The 21171-nt window shown below is 33.3% G+C and overlaps 1 protein-coding gene across 3 annotated transcripts in view; it reads left to right on the top strand.

The window, feature by feature from the left end:
* LOC101895019 (semaphorin-2A) overlaps nt 1–20176 on the top strand; it is a 308952-nt gene extending 288776 nt beyond the window's left edge. For all 3 annotated transcript variants that reach the window (XM_059120027.1, XM_059120025.1, XM_059120026.1), the window contains 6 exons: nt 216–552; nt 750–913; nt 11344–11496; nt 12762–12870; nt 18367–18445; nt 18978–20176. In XM_059120027.1, the coding sequence (XP_058976010.1) occupies nt 216–552; nt 750–913; nt 11344–11496; nt 12762–12870; nt 18367–18438 (835 nt within the window). In that variant the 3' untranslated portion in view covers nt 18439–18445; nt 18978–20176. The remainder of the gene's footprint in view (nt 1–215; nt 553–749; nt 914–11343; nt 11497–12761; nt 12871–18366; nt 18446–18977) is intronic.
* The last annotated feature ends 995 nt before the right edge of the window (nt 20177–21171 follow it).

Genomic DNA, 21171 nt, shown 5'->3' with positions numbered 1-21171 from the left:
TCGATCTGTCAACTACAATTTTGTAGCTTTTAGCACTAAAATTTAAAAAAAAATATTTTCGTTTGGAAGAAAAATAACTACAAACAGAGATCCTTATTTTTTCTCGCCCAATTTAGATGCATAGAAAATCCAATTCAATATTTAGTTTAAAATAAAAAAAATAATAATTTATTCATAATTGTTATTTATTCATAATTGTTTTTCCTATTTTCCAGAATTCGCATCGATAAATTAAATCAAGAATATTTAGTGTACTTCATTGGCACAGCCACTGGCAGCATATATAAAATTGTACAATTTATACGCTATGGTCATCGACATTCCAATCTGTTGGATATCTTTGAGGTGGCACACAATGAACCGATTCGGGAAATGGGTATAAGCCAGAAAACAGGATCCCTGTATCTGTCGACGGATTATGCGGTTAAACAAATCGATTTGGCAATGTGTGCCCGACGTTATGACTCCTGTTTCCGTTGTGTGGCAGATCCCTATTGCGGCTGGGACAAGGATGCTGGAACATGTAAGCCATATCAACTGGGTTTGTTGCAGGTAAGCAAGAAGGCAACTAGACGAGTAACGTGTTGTCGACATAATATTTTTTTTTTGTTTTTGTTTTTCATTTTGGAACATTTTAATTTAAATCTCCAGATATCCAATTTCATTAAATTTCTATCATATTTCTATGTTTCATATCTTATCTTTTCCTTTTCTCTTGTCTCTCTCGTTTTTTATGCTTCCTTTGTTAGGATGTTGCCAACGAAACTTCCGGCATTTGCGATACAAGCGTCCTCAAGAAACGTATCACAGCCTCATATGGCCAAACGCTGCATCTATCGTGTTTTGTCAAAGTACCCGAAGTCCTAAAACAAAAAACCGTACGATGGTATCATCATTCAACGGAAAAAGGACGGTAAGTTTAACAGCATTTTCGCCAGAGTGTATTTAGTTCATAGCATTTGGCGTAGTGATGGCAATGGCGGGCAAATCTTGTTGGTGTTTTTGTTGTTTGGCTGTCTTTGCTTTGAGTAGATGATATCGTTCTTGTGATGTCTCGTATATCATTGAAAAGATATTGGAAGTGTCAAATGCGTTGTTTCGAAACGAATGCACGAATAAGAGGCTATAGTTTTGTGAAGTGGTGGATGCGATGGGATGGGAAAGAACCGGCATGTCAGTGAACCTGTGTTTTGAAGGATAAGTTGCAGATGAATGAGCAGTGTTTATAGTTAAAATTTAATAAAATGAGAACACAATTTAAGCAGTAAGGAAAGATTAAAGTCAAGCGGGACCAACTATATGATACCCTACACCACTATGCGTATTTAGTAGAGCTCACATAACAAAAACGTTTATATGGGGAATTGATGTGAAGTACATCATATCAGCTATGAACCAAATAACATTCCTGTATAGTGCATGATATGACTTCGACAAGGAATAGTTATTGAAGCAATACCGGACAGAGTTTCTCTAAATGGTAAAATTCGGTTGAATATGAAAAATTCCATTCAATTTTGGGCTAATATTTTATATATGCTCAGCAATAGCCGTAAAATCAGAAGAAAATGTATATCGAAGCTATATAAAAGCCGAACCGATCTCGATAAAATTTGGCAGAGGTATTTTCGAGCAGTAACTGAAGCCCGGTATCAAATATCATTGATATGGAGCGCATATTACGTACGTGAGGGACTTTTAGCACAAAATCGGATGAAACGTATATATGGGAGCCATAGCTATATCGGTAGTATGCACTCCGTAACAACGATATTCAGGGAAATATATCAAATACAGCTCAGAAATGTATTTGCCAAATTTTATCGAAATCGGTTCCGATTTAGATATAGCTCCCATATATATATTTTTCCGATTTCAAATTAATTGTGCACCAAATGGGCAATGCAAGTCCGAATTTAAAAGATACAAATGCTTCGGCATATTTAGTCCTTTGAACTTTAAATTATAGTTATAATCATAGCGTGTATGATTGAATTCTCCCATAAAAACTTTTAATTGTTATGCGCAGTTCTACTAAATTAGCAAAGTGGTGTAGGGTATCAGAAAGTCGGCCCCGCCCGACTTTAAGACTTTCTTTACTGGTTTTACAGTAGCTAAGTCAAATATGATTTATTCAATAATAGAAAAATTAAATACGATTTTTTCAATACACCCAATGTAAACATTTTTATTTACAATATAATTTTAAATCTATTTCATTAAAACTCCTCTACATCTTAAAATATTTTCTTTGTATAAAATTGTTATAGATTTATTGATAACAAAACTTCCACAAGTGTGCTTATCCTCAAATCTCACATATAAATCAAATGACATAAAATGTGTATTTTAATCGAATTTCAATGAAAGCCTTAACAAATTCCCCCTCCACAATTGCATACATAGATACATCACTGTGTACATCTGTTATCCACCCCTCAATTTCAAAACATTTCAATTCGTAACGTTTATCAAAAATGTATGAATTAGAAATTATTTTTTAAATGTTTGATAATAGACAGCAATAATTTTATTATGAAAAAATACTGTATCGAATTTTATCTTAAAATCAAAGAACATTCTTCTGTATAGACACATATCAACAAACATTGAAGAATATTAGATTACAAAATAATTGACACCATCCCTCAAATAGCTGAATGTAAAAGAATGATGCCCAATTGAACAAAAGATTTAGTGTTGCCATCGTTACTAACGAATGTTCTACCAATAAAAGTGAAGACAAACACAGTTTGATAAGTGAAAATGCGGATGTGATAAGATTGGTTTTGAAGAATAATTGATTAAAATATTTGACCTCCTGTTAAAGCCCCTTGACGAAGGACCCTATTTTTATTGAAACTCCTTTCATTAAAATCCTACTCATTCGTGTAAAGAGTAATGCTTGAATAATTGAGTATTTTATTATTCTTGTTCTCAAAAATATCTCCGAACAACAAAGATCAACTCTTTTAGTTTTTTTTTTTTTCAAAATAATAAAAATTGATCTTCTGCAAAAAAATTTAAATTTCAACACAGGGTCATTCGTGAAATAATATTTAAGTCACTCTAACCAATAATTTAAAACCCCACCATTGGCTCCAGTTATATATTCATAGTTAATGTCCTTTGAAAAATTGGCCTCCGATTAAGGTTCTTTCAGGATTTTGGAAAGCAAGTCATGTAAACTTTTGTCTATAAATGCCGAATTTTAAGTGTTCGAGTGGTATTCGACACTTCTGTCATTATGAACATACAAAAATTTCAAACGATTCTATAAAAAAAAGTTGTGTCCGAATTCATCAAATTACCGAAAAACGGAGAATGGAGCTACTCCTGCTTCTGATCGCTTTACGAAATCCAAATACCAAATTTTAAAAAATTCCGTTAGAAAATTTGGCTAAATCAAAATACCGAATATGGAAAACTACCGTTATTTAGGAGCTATACCAAAACATAGAACTACATAGTCAATTTTCTACTACAGTTGGCTTTGCGAATAACAAACACCAAATTTAGATCTTTTCCGTTAGAAAATATGGCTAAGAACATATGAACAATAAATATATGTTGGTACCAAACTGTGGGGACTACAAAAAAAGCGTAGCCCCACTTGGTAATTTTTTTCATTATAGGTGGAAACTATTTAACTAGAAACTGATACTAAACTACGGAATTTGGGAGGTACCTTTACAGGAAGCTAAAATTGGACCTATATAAACAATATTCTGCCACAGATGATACGTTCCATTATGAAATCTATATACCAAATTTTAAATTATAACTTTACAAAATGTGTCAATAATCAACAAAATACCGAATATGGGATGGTACCGTTTACCTAGGTGCTAGAGGAAAATGTAGAACTATATAGGCAATATTTGGCCGCTCATGAACTCCAAATTCCAAATTTCATACTATTCCGCTGGAAACTAATGCAAAAATTACTTAAATACTGAATATGGAAAGGTACAATTATATGGGGCTATAGCATATTATAAACTTGTATAGACACAGGAGGCAGAACCCATTATAATCTCCAAAATCCAATTTGAAACAATTCCTTTAGAAAGTGTACTAAATCGTCAACGACTTAGAATTTTGCGCTGCTGAAGAACACAGGGTGAGATAAAAAAATTCCAACAAGCTTCAGATTGCTGTCATTTCTAAGCCACTCGCCTGAGAGCTGTTAAAATTATTTCAGTGACAGCTCATTATATTGTTTTTAAGCGTACCAATTTTATAAGCGTGAGAATTTTCCAGAATAAAAGTTATTTGTGATGAAATTGAAGCGTGATGGTGTGATTTCTTTATATTTGGCCGGAAAAACACAAGTGGCCATCGTTAGAGCACTCCAGCATTTAAATGTGAATAAATCTTTTGTGTCTCGTACCATCGCTCGTTACCGTGATAATGGTAGCGTAGCCCGACATTTGTCAAGGAAGTGGTCGGAATAAATGGTTCGAAAAGTAAAGAAGCGACTTAATTGAAACCCGCGAAGAAGTGGCCGAAAAATGGCTGGTGAGCTGAATATATCGCAATACTCCATTCGGCAAATATTGGAAATTTAGCTCGGGGCAAAGCCATTGAAATTCCAACACGTGCAAGAACTTGCACCGCAACAGAAAGAAAATAGACTCAAAAGAGCTAAAGAGTTACTTCGCTTGCCCGAAAGTAGTAAACTCCCGAATTTGGTTTTCTCCTATGGGAAAACATTCATTGTCCACCAATTTGTAAACAAACAAAATGATTCAGTTTACTTGCCAATGAGGTCAACTGAAAATATACACCAACCCACCAGAACTCAAGCGCCAGCCATGATGATGGTGTGGGCCGCCATAACAGCCGATGGTGGCAATTCGCACGTATTAATCGACCATCGGAATAAATGCCGAATATTATCGCGAAAATATTCTGGGGGGTCTATTACGGTTTTGGGAATGCAAACATTTTAGACCTTGGATATTCCGACAGGACTCAGCACCATCGCACTCAGCACTCGCCACCCAAGAATGCTTACAAAATGAGGTTCCTCGCTTCATTTCCAGCGCACAATGGCCACCAAAATCTCCGGATATCAATCCGTTAGACTATTGTGTCTGCAGTATTTCGGAAAGCAAGGTTGTCAGTAAAAAAAACCAAAGTGTTGATCACCTTAAGCCAGCGCTTTGCCGGAAATGGGCCAAAATACCGCAGAGCAGCATTCGGGCAGCGTGTGACGGTTTCATTGGCCGTTAAAAAGCCATAATTTGTGCCAAAGGTCAACAATTCGAACAAATCTAAACTTATTCTAAAATTTGATGCTATTTCCGACTTTTTTTGCTTCCATTCAATTAAATTTAAAAAAAAATGCTAAAAAATTATTGCTTTTGACTTTGTTGCAGTTTTTTTATCTCATCCTGTGTGGATATTTTATCAGGAAGCCTTAACCATAAAAAAATAGTTCATACAATGAACCTCCATACTAAAATATGTACGTGGTTATATGTATATTTTTTAATATTCATTCATTGTTTCATATTTTATGGTCGTTCTCATATATTTTTTTTTTTTGTTCGAAAAGTTGTTTTGGAAAATAACACAGAGCAAGCTAGCAACTGTCTTTTGCCGTAAAATCGAGAAGTTCCTTGTTAGTAAAGAAAAAACATCAGCTAAAATATAACATCAACAATTTTATTCAAAAACATAATTAAAAGATTGATGGGGGATGATTTTCAATTTCATTTTGGTTTTCAACATTTGCTACGAAATACTAAAATTTCAATGTCAAAAATATGAAAACAAATTTTAATATCTTTCATAACAGAAAAACCAAACTCAGAAGTAGACACATGCTGTTACGTTACGATATGGATATCTGCAATTATCAAAAAAAAACTGATGTGACAGCAAAGTAGACGACGCACAACAACATTTGTGCGATGAAATATCCTGCATAAAGCTCATCACATTTGTTGTACTGAAATTGAAGCGTAATGAAGCCATAACTAAGTTAACATACCAGTTTTGACTGGCTGTTCCGTGGAGGGTATTGATGAAAAAAAAAAGAAAATAGACGTGGAATGTTTTCAGTTTATGATGACAGTCGGACAGACATATCATGCAAAGCGGAAATCTAACTGATGAGGTTCTCTTCTTATTTCACGAATGTTTTTTTTTTTTTTTTTTTTTTCAAAAATCCTCCATAGAGATTATGTCGGTTTGTTCAGATCATAGAACGTTGAGAAGATTCCTTTAACATTTTTTATACAGTAATGGCAGCAACAAACATTACAATACAAACTCCGCAATGTAAACGTCTGCATAAAAATTCCAATAGAAAATTCAATAAAGCCAAAGCTAAGATTCAAGCTACAAACAGCAATAGCAACGGCAAGCAAGAAAAGAAGAAAAACATTAGCACGAGCAATTCTATAATAAAACACGTCAATTACGGGCTGTCAGGGTGTGTTTGTGTGTGAATGTGTGTTTTAGGGGCAGAGACTGCCAACGAAATGTAGCTGGGCGTTACGTTATTTTGCTCCACAAAAGCAAAAAGGAAACGGAAATGAAGTACCAAAAGTTTTGTTTTGGCATTAAAGCGGTAAATTGACACTTTAAAATGTGTTGTTAGTCAATATTTCGCTCTTTGCTTTCACAATTCACTGCCTTCCAACGTTTTGCCAGAAAATATATACATACATATGTACGAGCGTGTATGTTTGTATGTGTGGAGCATTTAAATTTCGTTGGCCCTCTTTTTCCATGTCCATGAATAAAGTCAAAACTTTCTTTTACTTCTCTCAAATTGAAAGCAGGCACTTCATACATACATATACATATTTTACTTATAAAAATATACAAATATGTTTGTGTGTACATGTGTCTGTTTGTATGGCGGGTACCAGCGCGTAAATATTTGTATGCTCTCTCCATATATATATATATATATGTGTGTGTGTATAAAACAGCAAATAGGTTTGTTATTTGTTTTGCTTGGTAACTTTAAACATGACATTCCATTAGTGTTGTGTGAAATTTGATCGAATAATGGGAATATAATCGTATACGGTATACGGAAGAGAATTTTCGAGTCGTGGCAAATAAAGAGAAGATAGACAACATTAAAATGGTTAAGTATTAATAGAAAACCTTGAAGGGCCCTTCACTTACAGATGTTTTAAAGGTGTTTTTCTCAGTTATTCAAAATGACTTCGATCATAGAAGATCTCCAAAATATCCTATTGATACACAGAATGTCTTCAATACGGATGAGCTAAAAAAAAGCTTCAACAAAGTCAAACGCGATAATTCTTACATTTTTTTTAAATTTATTGAAAAAACGTAAAAAATGTCGGAAATAGCATAAAATTTTAGAATAAGTTTAGATTTGTTCAAATTGGTCACCTTTGGCACAAATTATGGCCTTCAAACGGCCAATGAAACCGTCACACGATGCCCAAATGTTGTTCTGCGGTATTTTGGCCTAACGGATTGGTATCCAGAGATTTTGGTGACCATTGTGCCATGGAAATGAAGCGAAGAACGTCATTTGGTAACCATTCTTGGGTGGCGCGTGCTGAGTGCGATAGTGCTGGGTCCTGTTGGAATGTCCAAGGTTTGCGGCCAAAATGTTTGCCTTTTATACACCCTCCAGATTTTAATAATATTCGGCATTTATTCTGACGCCACGGTCGATTAATACGAGCGGAGAGCGGCCATCGGCTGTTATAGCGGAACACACCATCACCATGGCCGGTGCTTGAGTTCTGGTGGCCAACCGAAGGTACACATTTTCAGCTGACCTCTTTGGCAAGTAAACTCGATCAGTTTGTTTGCTTACCAACTGCCGGACAACGAATGTTTTTTCTTCGGAGAAAACCAAATTCGGCAGTTCACCACTTTCCACAAAGCGAAGCAACTCTTTAGCTCTTTTGAGTTTATTTTCTTTCTGTTGGGTGTAAATTTTTGCACTTTTTGGAATTTCAATGGCTTTACCCCGAGCTCATTTTTCAATATTTGTCGAATGGAATATTGCGATATGTTCAACTCAAGTCGCTTTTCTATCAAGTCGCTTTTTTACTTTTCGAACCATTTATGCTGATGTTGCTGTTTTCTTCAGTCAAATTTCGTGACGACGGGCTACGCTAGCAGTATCACGGTAACGAGGGATGATGAATTTCATCACGAATAACTTTATTCTGGAAAATTCTCACCAAAATGCTTTTTTACGTTTCTAAACAATATAATGAGCTTTCATTGGAATAATTTTAACAGAGAAAGAAACCAAAGGCCTTTGAAAATATTTCTGGACACCAATTGTTAAATATGTTAACATATTTCAAGGGATGATGGCAATATTTCTTAAAAATAGTTTCGTGAGTCATTCAGAATATCTTATATAAATCTTATTTCAAAAAATATTGAAAACAACCGTCGTTACGATTCCTTTAACCAAGCCCCTAAATATATAAATTCTAAATCAACAACTAAGATATCTCAGAAAGTTTGTATTGCTTCTATGGAAAAATTTTTATTTCGACAATCCAAGCTTGAAAGGTCTTTAAAAATAAATAGGTTATGTCGAAAATTATATGATATGAATGATTGATATGTTGAATGTTGAAAATCCACTTTAAAAGCCTTTGAGAATTGACGTCTTTCATGAATAAATTCCTTATAAAGTTTAATACACCCTTGACCTGGATTATTTTATTGTTGGTGCAATTTTTTTATATATATGTATGACAATTATTTCTATTACTAAAAGTTCACGATAATAACAAACCTTCAAAATTTCTAAAACCTGTAGAAGGTTTTACGGGTTTCAAAAGATTTCCTGAATATCTGCAAAAGTCCTATAATACACATCACTAACATGCAAATATATATTTTTTGGAAAATATCTAGCAAATTTAAATGTGCCGAAATATGTACGGGTACTACTCCATCCAGCCAGCCAGCAGTATATTTGTACACATTAAAATTCGAATGGTTTGCCTTGCTCTTGGTGTTAAGACAGCATATCGAACTTTTCAATTTAAAATTTTTGTTGTTGTTGTATCCAACAGTACTACAGATTCGGGTTTCTTTTTATTATCATTGTTATTGGCAAAGAAAAATGCACAAAAAAAGTTTTGTGACTTTTTTGGATGTTGCTTCTCTATGAGTGTGTGCCTGTGTCTGTGAGCTCTTGTGAAACATTGAGCTCGTTTGTTTCTATAAAATATTCTCGTACATCCATGGAGATGGAGGCTTTTTTCGCACAGACATAGGCCTTAAAGCTAGTTAGTTTGTGACAAAACTTGTGGGCATGTGCCAAACTAAAGAGTCTTTGGTGTTGGAATTCATGTAATTCATTGGAGGATGAAGTAGTTGTTGTTTTTTTTTTTTTTTTTTTTTTTTTTTTTTTTCAATGGAGTTTTTTCTTCTTGATTTTTTGTTACAACAAGGAATTGAATATTAAAAGCATTGCGGAAGATTTAAAAGGAATTTGCTAGATAGAATTTCGGTGGAATGGAATTTTACATTACAAAATGGTAAAGAAGTTGTAAATAATTTATGTAAAAATATTTTTTTAGCTTTAGTTTAGTTAAGAGTTCAGGGTTTTTTGTTAGAGTAAGAACAGGTATTTGCATTTGTATATCCATCTCAAGAATTTCAGAGGATTTATAATTTTTTGGTCCTATCAAAAGGTTCCATCTTAAAAAAAGCGAATTTAGCTAATGTCTAATGGGAAAAAAATCCGTTCGGGGCATGTTAATCCACCCAGCATTATGTCTGGCCTGCCAAATTCCACCACCATAATATCTATATTAGATTAAGGTCAGTTCCAGAGATCAAACATTTTAATAACTACAACTCAATATTACAATACTTCTATCAACACATATTCGATACACACGTCGATAGTTCAGAGGTGATATATTGACCCTCCCCATCTGCTACCTCAACAACAAAAAGTCAGGGTTTAAAATAATAACTGTCAAAAATGTAAAATTACAGTTGGATTTTCTTAAACTTTACATTTGTCAATATTCCTACCAATATATGATCTGAAGTGGATACATTGGTCCACTTCTTCTGGTATCACTCAACAAGTAGTCATTTCCTTTAAAATTTTTGCATCCCATTATATCCGAAACTATTATATCTAGGTGGAAAAAAATATTTGAAAAAGTTCAAAATAGTAGTCATGAAAGTAAAATAAGTACCTGATTTTTCAGACCTCACAGAACCTAAAAATTCTGCCAAAATTTCAAAGTGCGACAATGGGATAATTAAGTCTACAAACGGTCAAATATTTCGAAAAAAATTGCAATTATTAGCAGCATAAAATTCTCTGTCGATTGAACGATGACTGTCCGTTCGTCTGTGTAAATTACACTAGCTTCCGAACGAATTCATCTGCTGGACTTTTGATATTAAAAATGGGCAATAAAGGTCCACGTTTAGTTATAGCCCCCATATAACTGATGATGATTTTAGTGACGTTATTCGCCGGAATCGTTTCAAATTTCGTTCTGAAGTTCCTAATGGGAAAATTGTCTATGCAGATCCAGGTCTTCGTATAGTCCCCATATATCGCTACCTCCCTATATTCGGTATTTTGTTGTTTTTGTGACTTTGTTCACCCGGATCGTTCAAATTTCTTATTTGAAGTTCGTGATGGGTACTATAGTCAATGACAGAAAATTGTCTATAGTGGTCCAGGTCTTCGTATAGCCCCCATATATTGGTATTTTGATGATTTTAGTGACGTTATTCGCCGAAATTGTTTCAAATTTCGTACTTGAAGTTCCTAATGGGTACTTCCGTCTATGACAGAAAAGTGTATATGCAGGTCCAGGTTTTCCTATAGCCCCTAAATATCAGTACCTCCCTATATTCGGTATTTTTAAGACTTTAACGGAATTTTTAAAGTATTTTACTTTTTATTTATTTATTTTTTTTTAATTTCCAAATGTGTTCCAAATGTTGGAGGGAATTGAAAGTTCGGTCCGGCACAACTTACTGCGTTTTTGCTTGTTTGATAAAAAAATGTTCGTAAAGTATTTTATGAGACCTCCAGGCCACGAATTGTTTTTTTTTTTAATTTTTTAATATTCTGATGATCCAAAATCGTAGATTTAAAAATAAAATTATTGACTTTTCCCCTATCCACCGACTACTTTTAAACACAAAATTTAATTGTACCAATGACCATAAATAAATAAATATTGGACTTCCTTTTCTCATTAGGCAATTAAAACTTTTCCCTGCCAAGAATATTCCTAATCATTTCACAAAAAATAGTCTTAAACCTGCATTTTTAAAATTTAAAAATAATAATTAAATATTTTTCTTTTCTGTGCTTTTTTCCAGCTATGAAATTGCCTTTACCCCCTCCAAATATATTGAAACGTCCGAGGGTGGTCTGGTGATTATTTCAATTAACGAAGGCGATGGTGGACGATATGACAGTTATTTAGGCGGTACACTGCTGTGCAGTTACAGCGTCAATGTTGATGCCCACAGGTAAGTTACGTGGCGACTTGGGGGGGATATAATGAAGCAAAAATCCTGAAAGGAAAACTTTAAAGAAAATCAGCTTAACGAACATTTGTTTTGGAGAAACAGAAAAAAAACAAATGACCAAGGACAGCATTTAATTATTTATGAATTTTCCGTTCTTCCCGTTTCGTTGCTGGGAAATTTATGTTCAAGCACGTTCTACTTAAAATTGCTTAAGATTTTCTTTGAGTAATTTAAAGTTTTTCATTTTTTTCTCACAAATTTCTTACTTGTTTGCCGGGCTGCATGTTTTAATGTTAAGCTTCTGTTGCCATGGTGTTGGCGGAATTATTATGGCATATGTTCACTTCATCGATTTCCCTTTTGTTTGACTACAGCAATTATGAACGTCTTTCCTTTAGTTTATATCATTTTCGTGTCTTTTCGTTGTATTTTTCTTCTCGTCTCTATTTACGTTTACTTTTGCGGAACTTGGCTCATCATCGTTTGCTTAAATTATTTTCAGTACTGAAGAAACGTCATTCTTGGGTTAGCCTTGGAAGGGCGTATTTCAGGGGGTTAAAAAATAAATAAAAATATATAGTTAAAATTAACACTCGTCAGTTAAAAAATAATATTTTTTTTAATAATTATATCTTTAGAAGTTGAAGATTTTATTTAATTATTTTCTTTACAAAGTTTTCAAGCCTTTTCCTATTTAAATTTTAGTAAAAATTATTTTCAAGTGCTGTTTGTGCAATATGTAAATACAAACATTGGTCTTCCATAGCCCTTCTGAAAAAAGGTTATATTTTTCCTTACGTTTTGAGAGTATATTTAGAAGAAATAAAAACTAAAGATAATATTCAAATCACAGTATCATCCCCAATAAACCCGAGTTTTTAATGAAAACATTTTTTTTCTTGATTAATAACAAAATGTCTCCATTAAAATAAACATTTTATTAATTATTTCAAATTTCCTTTTATTATAACTCATTTTAGTTAAACCCTCTCATAAGCTTATTTCATAACCCTTTATTATTCGTAACATCTCCGGGCGACTACTGCTCATCAATGTACATAAATTAACACTCGACAGCACACTATGCATTCTTTTCAATTTCTTGCGACCGAACTTTTATTTATGGTTAAGAGAGCGAAAATGTTCGTTAACGTTTTTTTCTGTTTTCTTCAAGGATTTCTTATTCACTGGAATCTCTGTCTCATTGTCTACTGTTACATTAAATTTATTTACTTTTTTCTTTTTTCGGTAATTTTTAATTACAGATGTACACCGCCATCGAAGAAAAACGATTATCAGAAAATTTACTCACATTGGTGTAATGAATTTGAAAAATATAAATCAGCCATGAAACAGTGGCAGGCCAAACAAGAGGTAAGTTCGTATACAATAAATTTCCTACCAATATCCAACTTTAATAGCAGACACAGAGAAAAGTAAGAGGGAGAGAAATTAAAGGAAATTGTCGAATGTAAAGATGTTGTAGTAAAGGAAATGGATAATTAAAGAGAGTATTGAAGTTTCTTAAAGACGAAAGTTTTACATTCTGAAGCAAATACAAAGTTGTTAAAATAGAAAGCAAAATTGTGAGTATATGTATGTTTTGGAAAAGCTGCACCTTCAAGGTACAAATTTCAATAACTCTAAGTCGAATCAGTATGTGAGAATATTATGACTTTTGAAATATTTATATTGTCACTGAGATCCCCAGTAAAACCTGCAATAAATTTGTTCAACACGCCGAAATGTTATGATGTTTATGATTGTCAAATAAATTGACTCAAAATTCCTAAAATCGTTTAAAACTTATCAATAGTCTATACAGTTGAAAAATGCGATTAGAACCTTCAAAATTAGCAAAAATGCACAAAGATAGGGACCCTAAAAGCCCTAAATGTAGACCAATGTGTTCCTAATGTTATTACTCTTGGTCCAGTCTACTAACCGAAATAGGACAGAATTCTGATATGCAGTAAAAATCTGAGAGCACACGAACCTCCATTTGTCTGTTCCAAATATGAAACAGGGGTCGGCAAACCTTACAAATAACATTGCTATAGCACATAGTCACGACGATCGCTCTTTCGATGATAATCATGTATTAAATTATTAAAAAAACAAATCATGAAACAAGCGAAAACACTGCCTGCATAATTGACAGCTCGCTGCCGACTTCTCATTAAAAACAGCGTCGGACAAATACAGGTACGCATATTCTCAATAAGATATATTATCCCCATATACACTATTAGAGTCATTGATGGTAGTTTACAACAGAGCCGGACAGAGAGTTTTTCAAATGTTTGTTTTTTAATGGTTCTGATTGTAGATGTGTGCGAGCTGAGAGTATGCGTGACCGCATTTGTCTGGCCCCGGGTTAAAGTCACATAGAATTCTTCTGGTTCTGGTATACGCTATCTTATTTTGAACGTAGAAGTACTCTCTTTTTTGCACAACCCTTTCAAAATAATATAAATCGGTATAACTTTTCAGCATCTCTAAAACAAAAAAAAAATCAATATTTACTTTGAATTTTTAATACCTTCTGCCAGATGGAAGGAACTCGAAAAATTGTAAAAATTCCGCTAAAATTATTAAAACACGAAGATATTAATTTTCTGTCATTGAATACAATTCCGTGAAAAATGTTTTTAATATTTCTGTTCAACTATGCTAAAATCATCAAAATGCCAAATATTGGGGGATACCGTTATATGGGGGCTATACGAAGACGTGGACCTGCAGAGGCAATGTTCTGTCACACTTCTCAGGGGAATTCTTACAAATTTTGTAACGAGTACTATCATTACAAAATTTGTAAGAATTCACCTGAGAGGTGGACACAAACCTTTAAAATTCCGAATATCTAAAAGGCACAGTTATATAGGTACTCTATGAAAACTTGGTCCAGTTTTCGGCAAGGATATCTGCGATACAAAACAGACTGTCACTTTGGCTTAAAAATGCGATTTAAAGACCTAAAAACACCTTAAATCTACATTTGCAATTATATGGGTCTCTAGCAAAACGAGGACCAAGATATGCCTTTTTCAACATCAGAAATTTTAGGGCCTGAGATACATTTGAGTATAATTTTAGCAACCCATTTCAGTTCGTTCTGAAACTAGAATGAATTCCCGAGGCGGACGGATATGACTAGATAGCGTAGAATTTTGTATTGATCAGGGGTATGTACTTTGTCGAGTCTAAAATAGATATCAAGGTGTTGCAAACTGAAGGAAAAATTTAATATACCCTCCATACTAACTTGCTTGAATTTGTTCAAAGAGTGAAACTCACTCGAAATCGAGCGAGTGCACTCCTGTGAACTCAATTTTTCGATATCGCTCGAATATTAGTGAACATATTTACCTCGTTTTTTTTACTGAGAGCAAAATTTTTTCAAAATCGATTAGACTCTACTCTTTGTTATACCCTTGTGTGTTTATATATGTATTTTTCTGTACAAGATCTCGCCTTCTACACAGAACACAGCAACGTTAAACACCCCTTGGCGTTACACACACAAAACGGAAAACAAAAAAAATTTCGCTAATTTTCACTCGTGGAGCAAAGTTTTCTTCTATTTTGAGCGATTCTGTCGCCACTTAAACTTTTCAAACAAGAGTGACTCGGGAGTGAAAACAAGAGTGTGAAATGTAGACTCCGCAAAAGAGTCTTACTCTTCGAGCAATCATGTTCGCAAGCTAGTTTCGCTCCAGAGTAAAACTGAGCAAATTTGTTCTCGGGTATAAAAATATGCCGAATACCCGATGTAGTGCAAAGTTATGGTCAAACTTGTATCTGATACTTTAGGTGCCAAGATGGACAATATATGACCATTCCATCTGGTACCTGCCCAGCGATGTGTCAAATTTTGAATAAAGTTAAAAAAAAATTCTTATTAAATTTGACCGCTATGTGCGATTTGCCTTAAACCTCAGTATTTTGGCAACATTTGGTCTAGGATAAAAGTCCACGCCTACTGGGTTCTCCTCTATAAATGGTAAAATATTTCAAAAACATCATATTTTTAAGATGCTGCAATATCGGCCCACCCCTGGTAGCTCTACCACAATCTGGGTTGGGATTTTAGTAAGCATAGCTCTCATAAAATGCTCCAAAATTTCTCGAACTTTTAAGAGGGGAGACAGCAGGTGCTCTCTGATACTGCATTGAAAGCCGCATCGAATGTCTTTGAAAATAATACTTAATAGGATAATTTCACTTAAATGACAGTTATGATATTTCGTAATTGTTGAAATTAAAGTTATCAAAATAAGACAGTATTATAGTTAACTGTAGTTGTCTTTATCCTAGATATATAAAATTTTTTGATACACTTAATATCATATCATACTAACTAATTATTTCCTTGCAATTTCCGCTGAATTCACCCCCAATGAAAAAGCCACGACTACTCGTTTTGTCCATTAAATATATCGAATTACCAAAAATTATTGTTAACAATTTCCGCCTAATTACCGATTAATAAATTTTTACAACAACAACAGCAGCAATTTGCCTTAAAAATTAATAACCGTTGTTTGCTCACAAACAAACAGTCGTAATGAAATACTCAGTAATTTATGTGCGCAATAAATTCATTAATAACTTTAGCCACATAAATCATACGGCTAATAAACCAAGCTAATATCAAGAAAATTCCAAAGCGAACTCTCTCACTCTCGTTCTTTTTCTAGTTTCATGGTTTAGCTACGCAGTGGAAATGAAAATTCCAAGTGGTACGAGAAAAAACCTTAAAATGAAATTTTTAATTGCTCCGCAAATCATAAATAAAATTTCGTTTACAACCGTCCCCCCCGAGGAAGCGGAGAGTAAATCACACAGCTCGCAAATCTTAGAAACACAAATTATATTGAATTGGACATAAAGTTGGTCATTATGAAGCGAACATGTTTATGTTTGCACCAAGGCAAAGAAGGACCGGAGAAAATATTATAGGGGAGAGGGGGCACCAAAAGGTAGTTGTTGAGAGCAAAACATATGATTTTTACGTTCTGGCCATGTCCTTCATTTGTACAGGTTCTTTTTTTCTTTTAATTAATTGTAAGAAAATACTGGCAACAGACATACAAGAACAAAACAACAGCAACAACAAAAATAACATTCTAAATTAAGAATTCCGTAAAATGTTTATTACACAAACAGATGAAAGAGCAAAATTACAAAACAAAGGAACGGAGATCCACAAAAAAAAACCAGCATCAGCCAGTGACTGAATGAATAAAGTTAGCGAACGAACGAACGAACGAACGAGAAAAAAACTCGAAATTAATTAAAAACAATTAGCAACGTATAATTTCAGCTGGAGAAAAAAAAAACATTTTTCACGTGTTATCTCCATCTTGCTCTCTCATATAAACACATCCTCTTCGCCCACAGTGACACACAAAAGATGCCAGCGAACAGCTTTTTAATGCGTAAACGCGAATGAATTAACTGCCAAGGACACCATTAACTACCGTGAAGGTGTTCAAAGCACCCACTAAAAGGAAAGAACAAGTAACCAAATCCCGTAGCAGATACCATTAAAGAGGGATGGTTGGATGTATGTGTGTCTGTGGGTATATAGACTGTTTAAAGCATTGCTCCCATTAATTATGGTATGTTAATGTTTAAATGGTCGATTAATGAAATTTAAGGCTTGAATTTCGAATTTTTATTATTCGAGCATTTTTTTGGATCCATAAAATTTAACGTTAAAAAATAAACTGTTGAAAATTCCAAAATATAAGGCAGGTGTTTACTTCGACTCTAGAAGAAGTTTAATTTTGAACTTTATGCTTTTTTGGTGAAACTTGATTCCCATATATTTTTGAACCGATAAATATACAGGGTGAGATGAAAAAATGGTTCGAAAAATAAAGAAGTGACATGATCGAAACCCGCGTCGCAGTGGCCGAAAAATGTCTCGTGAGCAGAATATATCGCAATATTCCATTCGGCAAATATTGAAAAATTAGTAAAGCCATTGAAATTCCAAAAAGTGCAAGAACTTACACCGCAACAGAAAGAAGAATAGACTCAAAAGAGCTAAAGAGTTGTTTTGCTTGGCCGAAAGTGGTGAACTGCCGAATTTGCTTTTCTCCGATGAGAAAACATTCGTTGTCCAGTAGTTTGTAAACAAGAAAAATGATCGTGTTTACTTGCCAAATGGGTCAGCCTGAAAATGTGCACCTTCGGTTGGTCACCAGAACTCAAGCGCCGGCAATGGCGATTGTGTGGGTGGATTAACTGCCGAAGGTCGCTCTCCGCTCGTATTAACACCGTGGCATCAGAATAAATGCCGAATATTATCGCGAAAATATTCTGGAGGGTGTATTAAAGCCTTGGATATGCAAACATTTTGGCCGCAGACCTTGGACATTTCAACAGAACTCACAACCATCACACGCACCATCTGGCCGCACCAGATTTTTGCAATATGAACAATATTTCTGGAATTTGTTGAAATATTGGAAAACCCAAAATTGAGGAAAGAAGTGGACCGATTTTACCCATCTTCGAACTGAATCTTAGTAAGACAAAAATGTTAGAATGTGAAAATGTTTGATTTATCCTCTGTAGCCATACTGCTGAGGGTATACAGTAGCATTCGAAGGATCTAAAAGTACTTTCGGATCTCTAAGTGTAATATTTTGATTTTTTCAAGAACTATGAGATCTCTAATTATTGATTTTTACATAGAGAATAATATTAGGTTTGGGATACCATCGCTCTTGTGCCTTATACATTTTGCATGGAGGGTAGCGTATTCGTAGAGAAGATGACAATTTTAATTTGCAGAGATTTTGCAGTACAGCATTTGCCACTTTATAACAAATTTTCTTTCTTATCTATTTTCAGCAATGCAATATGAAAGATAAATCGTCCGGAAAGCATATAAATGAAGTCTATAGTAATGACAATGTAGTCTGACCTAATGGTAAGTGATTATTGTTTTAATGCATTCCTTCAAAATGCATCGACTTTTAATATTAAAAATTGAGGAATTTTTCCTCTATTTCTAAAAAACTTAGTAATTTTGACAGACATTCACACAAAAATTAATGAATAATTCAAAATTAGTCAAATCGAACTCAGAAAATGTATATAAATCTTTGAGATACTTTTAGATACTATTTGAGCTGTTTATTTTCTACAAGTTTTCAGCTGAGACTAGAAAATAAATTAAAAATATCTTACAAAAATAAAATTTACACATTCTAGATGACTTTGAGCCATTAAATATCGTTTTATATTTTCAAATACACTATATGTATTCCAAAAACATCACTTTTTTAAATGAAATATTGTCACTATATTCCGTTCGAAAAAATACTTTATTAGTCTACCCAGAGCATGTCCCTGTATAAATACATACATTTTTTCAATTAAAATATTTTTCCCATCATATTCCTTTTCAACCTAATAATTTTTTATTTATTTTCTTCTCTTCTTCCAAATTTTCTTTACAGATCATCAAACTACTTACTAAAGACTGACATTTTTAAGCTTTTAAACGACAATATTTCCCAACACACATCAGTTTTTTTATGTTTCCTTTTACAAATTTTATTCAAAATATGACTTAAGTTAATTTCAAAACAAAGCAAGATAAAATTAAAAAAATATTAAAAAAACGAAAAAAAAAATACAAAAAATCGAGGCGAAACAAAAGTATCAGCATCAGCTTATGGAAACCCAGAACACAAAAAGAAGACGAATCGATTAAAAGGATTTTAAACGAAACACAAAACTTTAAAAAAAAGCGACAACTCACACAACAAATCTAAAGATACAGGATTTAAATTTAAGTTGATTTTATTTCGAAATGGAAAACGGAAATAAAAATTCACTTACACAGCCACACACACTCACTCACATGCAAGTGAACATGCCGACAAGATAGATATGTATGAATGGACATTTTAACACGCCCACAAATAAAACTGCAAACAACAAATTACAACAAGCGAAAACGACAACAAGAAGGTAAACAAAAAGTTACTATATAGAATGACAAAAAAACAATCCTGCCACAAAAACCTCCGAAACTCCGGCACCATCAAGTCAGGCTGCTTGGGGGGGAGGAGGGAGAAAATGAAAAACAAAACAAAAAAATCACAAATACCCGCAAAAACTCACTCGCTCACAATGAGAATGAAGGAAACAAGCCAACCAGCCAGCCAGCCAGCATGCAGTATGAAATATGAAATATTGAAATGGTTTTTAAAATAGTTTTTAAATACAATAACAAAAAACAAAAGAAAGCAACACTACAAACAAGAACAACAGCAACAATAACGAAAAGTAACGGTTTTAAATGAATAACAAAAGAGAACATACATATAACAAGAACAACAACAAAAACAGCCATAACAACAACAACAAAACGTATAGAACAAAAGGTGTACAATTTTACATGTTTTATTTTTTATTTTTGTTGTTCTCAGTTTGGATTCAGTTGGCAATGAAATGCAAACAACAGCAAAAAAAATTGTATATTTAAATAGGAAAAGAACAATGAAACATCCCTTTTTTTCTTCTTTAAAAAAATATATAAAAACAAAACAAAGGAAGAACAGAAAATACAATATTACAATTCACTCAAAACCACCAATCATATATAGTTACGATAACTAATAAAATCTTGTTTTATTTTATATCATTTTTTATTCACATACATATTTTATGTTTTTTTTTAAGTTTTAAGAAAACATTTCAAAACTCTTTTAATATTTTTATCCATTGTTTTAATTTACATTTTTTTTCTTAATTTCATAGTTACATATATGATAAACATTACTCAGTTAGCAAAAATGAAAAAAGAAAAAAAAATAACAACAAACGCATGGACCCGAAACTGCATTAGCAGAATAATGCAGCAACATTTATCACAAAAGAGATGTAAAATTTTTAACATAGCCTAACTTGTTTAAGTCTATCTTTTCATAAAAGCTTATTTTTAGGTGAAGTTAAGATCCGTATGAAAAGAATCTAAATCATAAATTGGAAAAAAATTACAAAAACATTAAAAAAAAGAAAATCCCTACAAATTAGACACAGGATAATGGTTTGCGGGGAATATATGGTTGTGTTTTAGACCTAACTATTTTCACAGATTTCAAAATAATTTTTTTAGTTTTTTGTATTTTTTTTTTTAATTATGCATTGGAATACTTTCGGAGATTACAATATATTCAGTAGCAGATATGTAGCATTGTAAGAAGGTTGGGGTATGTAAACCCAATTTTATTATATTATTCTACCCTCCACCTTGGAAAGGAGGGTATATTAACTTTGTCATTCCGTTTGTAACATCCCTAAGCATTCGTCGTAGACCCCATAAATTATATATATTCATAATCAGCATAAAATTCTAAGTCGATTTTACAATGTCCGTCTATCTGTTGAAATCACGATACAGCCCACATTATTTGACGTAGAGCGTCAGAACAATTTGTATTGTGTCTAGGATGGTTAGTACTGAAAATAAGATATATCGGTCCATGTTTTGGTATAGTCCGCATATAACGGTACCTCCCGATTTTTGGTAGTTTGATGATTTTTGCCAAAAATTTTTTCACGGATTTATCATAATGGGTTCTAGCTCCGGTGGCGAAATATTTTATGTATAGGTCCACGATTTGACATAGCCCCCATATAATG

Source organism: Musca domestica, unplaced genomic scaffold (genome assembly GCF_030504385.1).
Source record: "Musca domestica strain aabys unplaced genomic scaffold, Musca_domestica.polishedcontigs.V.1.1 16, whole genome shotgun sequence".
NCBI lineage: Eukaryota > Metazoa > Arthropoda > Insecta > Diptera > Muscidae > Musca > Musca domestica.
The sequence above is the reverse complement of the archived record's forward strand: the minus strand, read 5'-3'. Positions and strand labels throughout refer to the sequence as shown.